We start from the raw sequence: 15,160 nt of genomic DNA on the forward strand, positions 1-15,160 counted from the left end.
AGAGACAAAAAGCATAAGGTTGTCATTAATAAGTATGGATAACCCATAGAGCAAGAGGTACAATAACTTAACAACTTCATAGGGACCATTACATGAGATCCTTACGAGACACCTTTACATTTTTCAACATATCGTGTAATACCACATTCTTACATGTAGCTCTTGGGGTTTCGGTGTGAAATGGTCTCACTGGCTCAAAATCCAAGATCCAACAAATATTTCCTTGGCTAATAACCTTATCCCTTGTCTTTCCTTCTTCATACTTCATCTACATGTCGAGTCTAGATCTTACTTTGAGTTTGGATCTAGATACGTTCCTCTAATACCTAACACCTGCTTTTTGTGCAATTCTCCTCTCACTAATTCAGACAGGTTTTGTTTTGGGAAGGGGGACCTCCTCCTCTATCTCATGCTTGATTTCATGCTTACTCTTGTACTCTAAAATTTATCTCAGTAAAAGGAACTTAAACCCCAGCATCTCATATTGAAAAGTGAAAGAAAAACTCGAAATCTGCTTATACACAGAGATCTAGACTGTATAACAATGGTGGTGGTGTGAAAACACTCAATGCACAAACAGGCATCTTTGTCCATAGGGATGTAAACTGTTTGGATTCAGGTCAAATGGGGTCAATACTAGATCTGATACATTTGGTTTTGGCTTACCAAATTCGACTAAATGGAGTTGGAATCGGTCAGATATCGGATATAATCCAATCCGACGATATCGCTACTTGTTGAATTTTGAGACGGGCAGGGGGTGGTCCACTGTCATTCCTACAACAAAGCCCATTTTAAGCGTGAGAAAGTACATGGGAAATGCCTCTGCATAGATAAAAAGGAATCTCCCTGTATCCTACGTCAGATGAATGCCATGTGGAGACAGAAATATGTGATTTTTATGAGAAGTTAACATATTTTTTTAAAATATTAAATTTATAAAAATATGTTTAGTTTACTTTTATGTATTATAACTATTGAAAATAGTTACAATAATGCACATATAGTTATTAATAATAAAACACAACAAAAATATATAAAATACAAAACATAGTAAACGTAGCATGTCGTTTGGTGCGTCTGCATTTGGGGTTGTCCCCTATACCTAAATGCAGGTTCCCCCCCCCCCCCGTGAGTACAGATACCTCTCACCCTGCCGGTGCCGTCCACAACGGCGAGCTCCTATGAGCCGGTGAAGCGGGTGCCGAAGGTCTGGTCGGCCACCGCTGAGCTCGGGCCTACCCGTCGCCGGACGACAGGTTTGCGGTGGGAATTGTGGCGAGGTTGGGAATTGTGGGAGGGAGGCCCAGATCACGTGACCCAACTTTAGGTGCATGAGTGCTCATGCACTAACACCCCCCTCTTGTTTACTTGAAAGAGGTTCCGTGGTCAACTTTGGTTTTCCTACGCGTCTTGCCTTTCTCCCTTTTTGTTTTTCGTGAGTTGGATTTATCTATTTTTCAATGACTGAGAATCTTGATGCAGATCCTTTGGTTTTGGGTATGAAAACCAAACTTTGACTATGGCTGCTGCAACCTCATCTATGGGGTACCACAACCATGCTTTGCCTCCTTAGTTTCCAAGCTGTCTGATCCCACTTCCTTCCTCTCTCTCTCTCTCTCTCTCTCTCTCTCTCTCTATATATATATATATATATATATATATATATATATTCAACAAAACTAGCACCCTGTTTTAAGACACGTCTTTGTCACAAAACCACCATTCCAAGGACAAATACATGTTACCTCTTTTTCAGGACGCAAGCTAAGAAGTTGGTTTTTGTAAAAAGGGAAAAGTTCACGAACAAGAAAAATTTGTATTTATGAATAAAAAATATTGAGAAATTTTCAAAAAAACATGCGCCTAAAGTTTTGAAAATAATAAAAAACACAACTAAGTTTTGGAGAAAATTAAAAAGTCACCTTAATTTTTGCACTGTTAATGAAAAACAAACTTCCATCCATTTAACCATGGTTATCAATAACCCAAGATGAGTTAAGAGAGTTAATTTACTAGTTAACCTCTTTTCTAGGTGCACTTTTTAAGAATATGATATTAAGGGTAAAATGATAATTTTACATCATATTTAACAGGAAATTTGATGGTAGTGGAATCCTGGGCTTTTTTAATTAACCATGATATATTTCAGTAGTGTTTTTAAAATTTTCCAAAATTTAAGTGCCTTTTTTATTAGTGCACAACTTTAGGTGTCTTTTTGAAAATTTCCCTAAAAATAGTTTTCAAGAAATCTTTAACATAGATTTAATTTCACGATAATTTACTTTGAACCCTTCACAGTCTTGGATTCGGCCGTTTCTTTGTACGTCCTTTTGAATGCAAAAGATTGTTAATCTGTTTCCCATATGGCTACCGTGGACTCAAGCGCCAAATAAAAGACCCTGCTTCTTTTTTTCTTTTCGTTTTACTAAATTTCTGGGACAACATTAATGAGACTACAAAGGCTATTCAAGCGTCTATATCCATCTTTTTGTCTAGTGTGGAATATCTTCATCATGGTGTCTTTTGAAAAACTCTTAAAACGATGGAAAGGAACGACCTAGCATTGCAAGCCTCCATATCCATCTTTTTATCTAACCCATGTAAAAATTAACCCCCACACTAATAAAAATGCATTGCAAGTTTTTCTTTGCTTGTTTGTAGAGTTTATTTTGTCATATGTACTTTGGTTCACAGGTTAAAAAATACCTTAAAGGGTCAGCCCGTACACTACAAGAAAACACGTTGTTAGCGACGGACGGTAACGACGAAATATTTCCGTCGCTAGTTAGCGACGGATTAACGAGCGAAAAACATCCGTCGCTATAATCCATGAAGCATACAAAACCAGCGACGGAATATAGTCCGTCGCTGAGTCCGTCGTTATTTAGCGACGGATTTTGTGGCATACTATTTTGTCGTTACGGCCGCACGATATACCAATGACTCTTGCGACAAACTCTAGTCTGTCACTACTTAGCGACAACATATAGTCCGTCGCTAAGTTTCGAATAACCTTAATCCCAGACAGCTTTTCCTTTTCTTCTTTCGTTGTTCCCGCCGCTCGTCGGTCCCACCGTCCGCAGGCCCTGCCGCCCGGAGAAAGGTAAAGGACCCCCCCCCTCCGCGCGCATTTTTCGGCAGAGGGTCGACCCCCTGCGTTTTCCCGCAAGGGGTTAGCCCCCTGCCGGAACAACAAGGGTTTAACCCCCTGTGTTTTCCGGCAGGGGGTTAACCCCCTGCCGTTTCTGGCAGGGGACCCCTGCCCCCTGCCTTTTCGGCAGGGGTTAAACCCCTGCCCCCTGCCTGTTCCGGTAGGGGGTCGACCCCGACAGGGGGGTAACCCCCTGCCTTTCCGGCAGGGGGTTTAACCACCTGCCGGAACAGGCAGGGGTCAACCCTCTGCCTGCTCAGGCAGGGGGGCGACCCCCTGCCGGAACAGCAGGGGAGTCGACCCCTTGCCAGAACAGTTTTTTTTTTGTGGTGACTTCATTTTAAAACAGTGTTTTTTTGTGCAGATTTTTTAACGGAACCAACTCGTGCCACCTGTGGTAAGTAAGTGTCAAAAACAATGCAAATCGGGTAAATACCTGTGGTGAGTAAGTGATGCAAGTGTATCATATGTTATTTAATTTATTAGATGTAACACTTTATTGTTCACACACTCACTTAGTTGTTGTTATTTAGGGTTGCTTTGTTGGAGTTCGGAGATCATGTTGAGCATGATTTTAATGTATGAATATTGAAGTGTTCTTATTTTTGGAGTACGGAGTCCATGCTAGGCATGGTAGTAGTCAGTGAGATATTGAAGTGTGTTTACTGCATGTACATGTTTGCCATTTGTTTGATATGAATGATTACGATGTATTGCAATGTTTGATGTAATTGTATCCATGCTTGCATGTAGTTACTTTCAATTTGATTATGATTTCCATGTGAAATTGTATAATGAAAGCATGTTTTAATTGATTGTATCGTGTCATTAATAGTTTGGACATGAAAATATTAAGTTATCAATGCATGCATCAAAATTCTTGTTATTGCATGACATCATATATTGCATAATAAATTTGATATGTTTTTCATCGTAGCATTCTGATTGTTCTCTTTTAATTCGTTAGGTTATTATTCGTAACATCATAACAAAATGACTGCAAACCGTGAATGAATGTATCGTAGGATAGTGAACAATGAGTTATCGCATGAATATATAGATGGTGTTTACTGTTTTATTTAATTTGCAACGACAAGTGTCAGTACAGTGGATCCGACAGGTCAGATTAGGTGTCCCTGCAAGATTTGTAAGAATAATCGATTTGTAGAACCTCATAGCGCTAGACATCACCTATACATGAAGGGTTTTATGAGTGATTATCAGAACTGGACGTTTCATGGAGAAAAATTTAGAAACAATTTTGATGCACGGGTGAATGTGGTGCACGATAATCCATATACAGATTTGATATTTGATGCCGCAGGAACATAACTGGGTTCTGCTATGAGTTCTAGTGATGTAAGAACAGTCGTAGATGAAGAATCACCAAACAATGCAACTAGTAGATTTTATGATTTACTTAGAGATGCTGATGAGCCACTTTGGAACGGTTGTGAGAGTCACACTATCTTGTCTGCAGTTCTTCAACTAATGAATTTGAAGTTCGAGTATAATTTGAGTCAATCATGTTTTGACCGTTTGTGCATGATTGTGAAGAGTATGTTGCCCAAAGATGAGAAATTGCTACAAAATTTTATCGTGCGAAAGTTATGGTCAACGCTCTAGGTATGAGTTACAAAAAGATTGATGTTTGTCCAAATCACTGCATGTTGTATTTCAAGGAGCAGGAAACAACATATCATGCCCGTCATGTGGGCATCCTCGGTTCAAGCCAAAGACAAGAGGCAATGGTAGCACGAGATTAAAGGAAGTTTCATACAAGTCACTCTGCTATTTTCCTATCACTCCTAGATTGTAGCGATTGTATATGTCTTCAAGGACAGCTAAACACATGAGATGACATGCAAATAAAGTTCGACACGATGAAAACAAGATCACGCATCCTGTTGACGCTGAAGCTTAGAAGCACTTTGATCGTACTCATCAGAACTTCGCAATGGAAGTGCGAAAAGTTAGACTCGGTCTATGTACATATAGATTTAATCCATTTGGGATTACATAAACTGCATACTCATGCTGGCCAGTATTTGTAACTCCATACAACCTTCCACCAAGCTTATGTATGAAACATCCAAATCTTTTCTTGTCTCTGTTGATCCCTGGTCCGACCTCACCTGGCCAAAATCTTGATGTATATTTAAGGTCATTGATTGATGAACTAAAAGTACTGTGGGATGACGGTGTTACCATGTATGATGCCCATAAAAAACAAAATTTCAACATGAAGGCCGTTGTTCTATGGACAATCAGTGACTTCCCTGCATATGGTATGCTATCTGGTTGAAGCATACATGAGAGGTTGGCTTGTCCATACTGCATGGAGGATTCCAAAGCTTTTAGATTGAGGCATGGAAGGAAGCCTTGCTGGTTTGAGTGCCATCGTCGATTTCTACCCAGCGACCATCCATTCCGATGACAAAAGAATGCGTTTAAAGCAGGCACAACTGAAACAGAAGGTCTATCCTCAAGATTGTCTGGCATAGAGATTCTAAAAAGATTGTGATATTTTCCAGATGTATTAACAAATGCCCGATGTCCTACACCCTTCCGTGGATTTGGGAAGGATCACAATTTGACGAAGAAATCTATTTTTTGGGAACTACCGTATTGGCCGACCCTATTGATACGACATAATTTGGATGTGATGCATGTGAAGAAAAATGTGTTTGATAATGTGTTCAATACAGTAATGAATGTTAAAGAAAAAATGAAGGATAATCCGAAGGCCTGTATGGATTTAAAATTAATATGTAAAAGACCAGAATTGGAACTCAAAGAGTATAATGACAAAGTATTGAAACCAAAGGCAAAGTACGTGCTCGGACCTGATCAAATAAAACATGTATGTCAATGGTTGAGACAACTGAGATTTCCAGATGGATATGTCTCTAACATTGCTCAGGCTGTGAAGATTGACGATGAACAGTTATATGGGTTGAAGAACCATGATTGTCATATCTTTATGCAACGATTGATACCCCTAGCATTCCATGATATGTTAGACAAACCTATATGGGGGGTATTGTCTGAGTTGAGCGGATTTTTCAGAACATTGTGCGCATCGGAGGTTGTAGTATCAGATATAAAGAATCTCGAGGACTCTGTCATCACCACTGTTTGTCTGCTAGAAAAGATATTTCCGCCAGCATTTTTCGATGTTATGGAACATTTGATCATACATCTGCCATATGAACTAAGGGTTGGTGGCCCTGTATAATATCGATGGATGTACCCATTTGAAAGGTATATGTTTTTTTATATTTGTCTCTTTAATGACAGATATTTAAAATTTGAAATGTATATTCTTGTCAGATGCATGTTCGACCTAAAAAAAAGGTTCGTAATAAAACAAAAGTAGAAGGCTCTATTTGTGAGGCGTACACTTTAGAAGAGATTTCAAATTTCTCATCTATGTACTTCGAACCTCATATTGCAACACATTACACATGCCTGCCCCGTAACGATGATGGAGAACAAGTAACTGTAGTTGACAAGCTGTCGATATTTCAACCACTTGGGCATGCATTTGATAGTTGCCGATCAAGGCTATTGACAGATCAAGAGCAAGATGCAACACACATCTATATTCTTTTTAATTGCTTAGCGATCGACCCATACATCGAGTAAGTATATGTAGATGCAACACAATTATAAATCCTTTTATGTTTTATATGTGGATACATGGCTCGGTAATATAAGTATTTGTGGTTTGCAGATGATTTGATCTGGAGTTGCAAAGAGAAGTTTCACATCTCACTGATGCAGAAGTACAAAAAGAACGTGAAACTAAGTTTATGGAGTGGTTGAAACAGTTGGTAAAGAAGCTAACATAAATTTTGTACTTATAAACAACACTAAGTTACTTAATTGATCGTGATCACAATCATTGTTTATGTCTGTACGTAGGTCCGCCATGGTGATGTTAAAGATCAAGGAATATGTGATTTAGAAAATGGTCCGACCAAAGTTGTGCAATGCTACAACGGGTACATCGTAAATGGTTATCGATTCCATACAAAAGATTACAGTATAAACAAATCAACGATAAATAGTGGCGTGTGTGTCAAGGGTAGCAGCTACGGTGAAAATGAACATGATTACTATGGTGTTATAGAGGAAATAATGGAGTTGACTTACTTAGGCATAAATAACAGGGTAACTTTATTCAAGTGTCATTGGTTTGATCCAACTGCAACAAGACTCGACAAAGCTTCAGGCATTGTGGAGGTGAATCATAAATCCAGGTTTAGAACATATGAACCATTCATATTAGCCTCGCAAGCTCAACAAGTTTATTATACTTCATATCCGAGTATAAAAAAGTCAGATAGAAATGAATGGTGGGCGGTTTGCAAGGTGAAGTCCAAACTATACCCTTAGTATGATCAGTTACAGGAAAATGAGTTAGCTGAAGACAGTGATTACTATCAATCAGATGATGTTTATGACTTCGCTTATGGTCACGATGTTGCGCATGATATGCATGTCATATCTCCATTGGCCGATGAAACATTCATAGAGGAATGTGATCCAAATGATGTACCAAGTGGATGGGCAAACAATAAAAAAGAAGAAGAAGAAGAAGAAGAAGAAGAAAAAGAAGAAGAAGAAGAAGAAAGTCAAACTAGTGACGAGGAAGAATTCTCAAGCTAGTGAGCAAAATCTTGTACTACAAACCTCTATTTAAATGCATTGCAGTACTTGATGTGAATGATTTGAATGTATTGTAATACTTGATGCGAATGAATGAGTTGTATTTCAATACTTGGTGTGAATGATTAAAAATTTTATTTGAATGTATTATAATACTTGATACGAATGATTCGAATGCATTGCAATACTTGATGTGAATGATTTAAATTATTTGAATGTATTGTAATACTTGATGCAAATGCATGAGTTGTATTGCAACACTTGATGAGAATGATTAAAATTTTTATTTGAATGTATTGTAATACTTGATACGAATTATTTGAATGCATTGTAATACTTGATGTGAATGATTTGAATGATTTGAATGTATTGTAATACTTGATATGAATTATTTGAATGCATTGCAATACTTGATGTGAATGATTTAAATTATTTGAATGTATTGTAATTTATGCAACAAATGATTTGAATTATTGCAATACTTGATGTGAATGATTTGAATTATTTGAATGCATTGTAATACTTGATGCGAATGATTTGAATGCATTACAATGCTTGATGTGAATGACTTGAATGCATTGCAGTACCTGATATGAATGATTTGAATTATTGTAATACTTGATGCGAATGACTTGAATGTATTGTAATACTTGATGTAAATTATTTGAATGTATTGTATGACATATGTTATTTGTTAGAATATGGTCCGTGGAGGTTACAGTGGTCGCTCATCCAGTAGTAGCCAGGCCCAACCTTCATCTTCACGGACTCCTGTGATAGATATATCATTTAACTAATTGGATGCTTGATTAGTTCAAATGCGCACTCTGAGAATTTCTAACGTATTTTTTTACAGATGATGTTTCGCCTATACACGACCCACCTATACCAGTTGATCACACAAGTCAGGAGCCAACACAGGAAGCAGGATCTTCTCAGTCTGGCACAAGAAGACTCATTCGAATAGTGTATATCGATAATCGATCGTAAGTATTTCATTTTCAATTATTGCATATCTTATAAATATTTTATATTGATATTTACTGTGTAACAATTCATGTGCAACACGAGGTTTGAGTCACAAGAAGTAGTACGGGAGATTAGGAATTCACTTCTTCAACATCTACCAGGACCGGTTTCTCAATGAAAAGAGTACCCAAAGGAGGTGTTAGACAAATTGTGGTCCTCATTCACGATATACAGTTGTTCCTCATAGTTAATGTGTTTCATATTTAATTTTTTTAAGTAATGTCTACTAACTTTCTGAAAATATTTGTAGGCTTCGAATCGCTTTGCAACTACGGTGGAAGAAAATGATGCAAGGAAGGTGTGGCAGAAGGTGACTGACAATCGATTTGCAGACATGCTGCACACTATGAAGACTGCAGCAAAAAAAAACATCTGGCATAGTAGATGATCCACTATAGTAGAAGGACCATGGCCCTATTACTATCAGGAGAGATTACTGGGATGAAATGTGCGATAAGTGGGCGGGAGATGCATTTCAAAATCGCTCTGCGAAGCCTGCACAAAATCGAGCGAAAATGTTCGAAGCCCATCTACACACATGTGGATCTAAGACATTTGGGAGCCACCTGAAGAAAATGGTAACTCATCAATATATAGTATTAATTTTATAAGTATTGTTGCAAACTTGTGTACTAAATCTTTTGTCCTTTAACTTCGCAGGAAGCAGAAAAAGGAGGCATTGTACCATATAAACATGTGTTTGTTGAAACACATAAACGGAAGACCACGGGAGTCTTCGTATCAGAGAAGACGAGAACGACAACAGTATGTATTTATTCTATTAATAATCATTGCAATATGCAAGTTATCATAATGTTATCATTAATTATTAATGCATACTTTAAACATTATTTTGTATGAGGCATATAAGCAACAAATGGTAGAGCGATATGGCGATGACGCTACTTAACATCCATCATTTGATCCTACAGCATGGGTGACTGCAGCAGGTGAACCCAAAAAAGGTCGCGTGTTCGGGTTTGGGAGTAATCTGAACACTTCACCAGTTATTGCTTCTTCCAGTTACGACTCACAGGCTACTCTCGCCGACATAAGCTCCAAGCAGCAGTCTATTCTTTCCGGTGATGATGTACGCCAGATCATTAAGGACACAATGAATGACTACTTCCATGACACTGTCGCCCCCTTTCTCCGAGATGAGATCACCAGTATTGTGCTGAATAGAGGATCTTCGATTGCAGGTCCCTCTCAGGTATAATCACATATTCAGTTTTTTGACTGCCTTAGCACACATATGAGCATGATAGAATCACATATATAACTTTTTGCCTGCCTTAGAGCACATATGAGCATGATAGAATCACATATAGAGTTTTTTTATTGCCTTAGAGCACATATGAGCATGCTATAATCACATATAGAGTTTTTTTTATTGCCTTAGAGCACATATGAGCATGCTATAATCACATATAAAGTTTTTTGTCTGTCTTAGAGCACATATGAGCATGATAGAATCACATATAAAGTTTTTTTGACTGCCTTAGAACACATATGAGCATGCTATAATCACATATTCAGTTTTTTGACTGCCTAAGAACACATATGAGCATGTTATAATCACATATTCAGTTTTTTGACTACCTTAAAACACATATGAGCATGCCAAAATCACATATAGAGTTTTTTTACTGCCTTAGAACATATATCATTTATGATGGAATCACATATAATTTTTTTTGCTTTGCCCGCCTTAGAGCACATATGAGCATGCTATAATCACATATTCAATTTTTTGACTGCCTTAGCACACATACGAGCATGATCGAATCACATATATAGTTTTTTGCCTGCCTTAAAGCATATTTGAGCATGGTAGAATCACATATAGAGTTTTTCTAGCTGCCTTAGAACACATATGAGCATGCTATAATTACATATTCAATTTTTTGACTGCCTTAGCACACATATGAGCATGATAGAATCACATATATAACTTTTTGCCTGCCTTAGAGCACATATGAGCATGATAGAATCACATATAGAGTTTTTTTATTGCCTTAGAACACACGTGAGCACATGATAGAATCACATATAGTGTGTAATTTATTTCATTATATTTTGTTTATCAATACTGACTGTTCTTTTCTTGTGTAAGCTGCTAGCGATAATCAGCGTATCGGAGCTGAAGGGACAGATAAAGGCAATGAACAAGAAGACGCATAAAATCTTGGCGATGATTAGAGAACTGTGTTGAAGAAGTTCTATTTTTTTATGTTTCCTAATTGTAATTGTTGAATTGTAAATAATTAAACTTGTTAATTTTAAGGTGGAACGATTAGTTGTTGTAGATTCCTTTTATATGATTTTTTTTAGTGTAGTTTGTTTTTTATTTACAGGAAATATAAATTGTACAGGAAATATAAATTGTACCGTTCTCGGTATTTAATTTTCAAATACTTTTTTTTATTTTTTTTCGTATTTGCGACGGATTAGCGACAAAAACATCCGTCGGTATGCATATAAATCTAGTGACGGACGTAAATCCGTCGCCAAGCCAAGGTCACCGTTTAGTACCGGCGGATTGGCGTCAGAATACAATGCTCATTAGTCCGTCACAACTAGCGATGGATCGAGCGACGAATTTATTCCGTCGCCAGTTAGCGTCAAAAAATTCGCGATGTAAGCATACCATCGCCTCGTCGTCGCTAATCCGTCGCTACGCTTGTTAGCGACGAAATAGATACGAAATGTGGTCGTCGCTAATCTACTGCTTTGTTGTGGTGGTAGATTTGAACTATAACAAGTTCTCAGGTAAAAAATGTGAATGAATGCAAATGCGAAGAGCTTTATTTTGTTAACCTTCGTTGTTATTGCTTTCGAGGGATTATGATTTTCTCTCCCTCTATTTTTTCGCTCTCTTGCTCTCTCAGTTATTAAAGCTTTCACAACAGCAAGTGAGCGATCAAAAGGCTTTCAACGATAAAAAAGGATCATCGTGTCACACTAACCAATTGAAAAAGTAGGCCCGTGACAAGTGGTATGAGAGTCCGTTCTCGAGCTGAAAAAGAAACTCATGAGTCTGTGTCGAAAGATGCACCGACAAACCATGATTTGTGAGCAAGATATCATAACGCACTATTATAAGTTGCAAAGCACAAAAGAAAATGTAGTTGTCGAGGCCGAGGAGATGGGTTCATCTCGAGGCCATGAGCAGATGACCACGATCGTCAATAGACTGTTGGCTGATGTAACTTCGCACGAGGAAGCAGTTTCACGCACAATTGAGTCTTTCAAATGACTAGACAACGATATGACGAGCTTGCGAGAGTAGGTAAACTTACTGATGGAAAATGTTACTTTGTTGACTACGACAGTGACCACCTTGCAGACTGAAGTTGATGAGCTTCAGTTGAAGAACCACACTTTGCACCAGACAGTTACCCTCAATGACGAAAGTAGCGATAGACCATTAAAGATAGATGTGTTGAGGCTAGCTAAATTCAATGATTCCAAGGATAGCAAGGTCATATAAAACTTTCTGTTCTAGGTGAAAGACTACTTGAACATTCATAATGTATTGACTAAAGACTTCAGGGTGAAGATGATAATAACTTTATTTGACAAAGATGCTATAGCCTGGTAGAGACAAAAGCATAGTGACATAGAAAGGGGTCAATGCATGATTAATACCTTTGAAGCCTTCAAAACTGAGCTACGAAACTACTTTATTCCAATAAATGCACAACGTCAAGCTTATCGGATGGTGGCAGAACTCAAGCACACTGAAGCCTAGCAAGACTACATCAAAATATTCTAGAAGCCCATGCTAGACATACCCAACATGTCGAATGAAGATAAACTCAACTGGTTTATTGTGAAACTACAACCTTGGGCACAACCCAAAGTAAAAATGACCAATCCTCAGACTTTGAAACATGCGCATATGATGGTCGAGCGACTAGTGGATACATAGTGTAAGTCCTTTACTCTATCGGCTAAGGTTGTGAAGAAACTACACCATAGAGGCAAGAAGGAGGATTAGTGTGATAATAAAGGTGAGTCGTCGACCCAGTACCATACTAACAATAAGTAGAATTATAGAAAACACAATAATTACCACAACAAAGGGTTGGTTGTGACTTATTAGTTCTATAGCGAGAGACATATTGCCAGGCAATGTCCAAAGCACCTCATGAAGGACGACGGGCAGACCAATGCAGTGTAAGTAGAGAGTAGTGACATTGAAGTCATGCAACCAAGGATGAGAGCCATGCAAACGATTAACACAGATAGAAGTTGCACAACCAAGAGCATGCCGATTAAAAAAGAGTTCATGTATCTGAAAGTCATTACGAATGAGAAGTCTACTACGATAATGGTAGACTCTGAGGCCACACATAATTTCATCTCATGAGAAGAGGCAGAGCGGTTGGGCTTGAAGCCTGGGCCAAAGTAGAGGACCATTAAGATGGTGAACTATGAGGTCAAGCTAATCCTTAGTGAAGCAAGGGATATGGATATCCAAATTGGGAGATAGGCCGATAAAGCTAACTTCTTAGTGGTGTCTCTAGACGACTTTAGAATAATTTTGGACATGGAGTTTCTTCGCAGCCAAAATATGATGATGTTGTTGAAGTTCAACTCATTGACAATCATGGGGCCAAACTTTTTACACACGACGCAGTGTCTTACTCTTGGAGGTAAGTCTTCAATGCTATCTGCTATGCAATTGAAGAAATGTGTCAAGCATGGAGATAAAACATTCCTAATCGTCATGCACATCGAAGAAAGAAAGGTGGAAACAACAGTGTCACCGATCTTTGCCCCACTATTGGCTGAATTTCGGAGAGTAAAGCCCCCGAAATTGCTGAAGCATTTGTCGCTGAGATGCGAGGTGAACTATAAGTTAGAGTTAAACCCTTAGAGCAAAGCTCTCTGCCATAATCCCTTATTGCATGGGGCTGATTGAATTGAAGGAGTTGTAGTTGGACGAGATGTTGGAGGCATGCATTATTTATCCTTCTAAAGCACCCTTTAATGTCCCAGTACTCTTCTAGGATGGCCATCCAATAGACTATGAGAGCCAAAAGCTAAAGGATGCGAAGATGCGCTACATAGTGCACGAGAGTTAAATGATGGTCATCGTACACTGCTTCAGGATCTGGCGGCACTATCTTTTGGGTATCAAATTCATCGTCAAGACAAACAACATCGCCACAAGCTATTTTCAGACGCAAAAGAAGCTAACACTCAAGCAAGCTCAATGGCAAATATTTTTAGCTGAGTTCGACTTCGCTTTGGAGTATAAGGTGGGGAAGGCCAATGTTGTTGCTGATGCCCTGAGTCGCAAGGTAGAACTGATGGTAGTACGAGCATTGCTGGACTACATCCGCGAAGAAATATAGCAGGACATAACATTGCTGCACCTTGTCTCTCTGGCGCAAGCGGGAAAGATTCGATGATTCTGGCCACGAGATGACCTCCTCATAACTAAAGGAAGATGCGTCTTCATGTCGCGATAGGGAAGGTCATCCTTTGTCTATCAGTTTGTGCGAGATTGACACGGACATCGAGCTGGAGAAGGCGTTTCTGTATAAAGCGACCAAGAGGATGAAGAAGTGGGCGGACAAGCACCATCGTCCTTCTGGGTTCCGTGTTGAGGACCAGGTGATGGTGAAACTCTACCCAGATCACACAGACATCTTTCGTGGACACCACCGTAGACTGATCAGAAAATACAAGAAACCATTCACCATCACCAAGAAAGTTGGCAACCTAGCGTACAAGCTGGACCTACCCCCAAACTTCAAAGTGCACCAAGTGTTTCGCGTGTGCAACCTGAAACCCTTTCATGTGGATGATAGAGATCCAAAATGTAACGTGCCACAATACGCTCATATCCTACAAAGGGCTCCGATAGCACAACGAGCCGAGAAGCGTCTCAACAAGATCCTTTGTCACAATGTTAATTACTTGAGCAAATAGAAGAAATTATCTGGTGCAGTGGGATGAGACAACGAAGCCGACGTGAGAGTCAGTATTCCTAATAAAAAGCCGCTATCCGACCGAAAACAGGACTTACTACGAAACAGTTGGCGTCGAGGGCGGCACATGACTTAAAGGGGAGAGTCTGTTCCCCCACAACCTACTTTGTTTAGTTGTGTCTAGAGTTTGTTTTGTTTTGGTTGAGTATTGATATAAAGTATTAAGTCACTTGTAATTTATTTAGGTTGAAAAATACTCTTAAGGGTTAGTCCGTAGATCTGAAGTGTAACTAATTCTTGGACAAAAAATGTCAATGAATACAAAGGAAAAGAGTTGTTTTTTTTTTTAACCCTTGTT

At 38.7% G+C, this 15,160-nt stretch overlaps 1 protein-coding gene across 1 annotated transcript; it reads left to right on the forward strand.

Annotated features, from left to right (window-relative positions):
- The first annotated feature begins 14,428 nt into the window (after nucleotides 1-14,428).
- LOC149847054 (uncharacterized) lies at nucleotides 14,429-14,803 on the forward strand. Its single transcript, XM_089993102.1, has one exon. It carries the CDS (start codon nucleotides 14,429-14,431, stop codon nucleotides 14,801-14,803), a length of 375 nt encoding a protein of 124 aa, XP_089849228.1.
- The last annotated feature ends 357 nt before the right edge of the window (nucleotides 14,804-15,160 follow it).

Source organism: Nuphar pumila, chromosome 2 (genome assembly GCF_984573655.1).
Source record: "Nuphar pumila chromosome 2, dmNupPumi1.hap1.1, whole genome shotgun sequence".
NCBI lineage: Eukaryota > Viridiplantae > Streptophyta > Magnoliopsida > Nymphaeales > Nymphaeaceae > Nuphar > Nuphar pumila.

What these genes read in the sequence shown, in the direction of transcription:
- LOC149847054 (XM_089993102.1), top strand. Translation starts at nt 14,429, where the DNA reads ATGAAGAAGTGGGCGGACAAGCACCATCGTCCTTCTGGGTTCCGTGTT.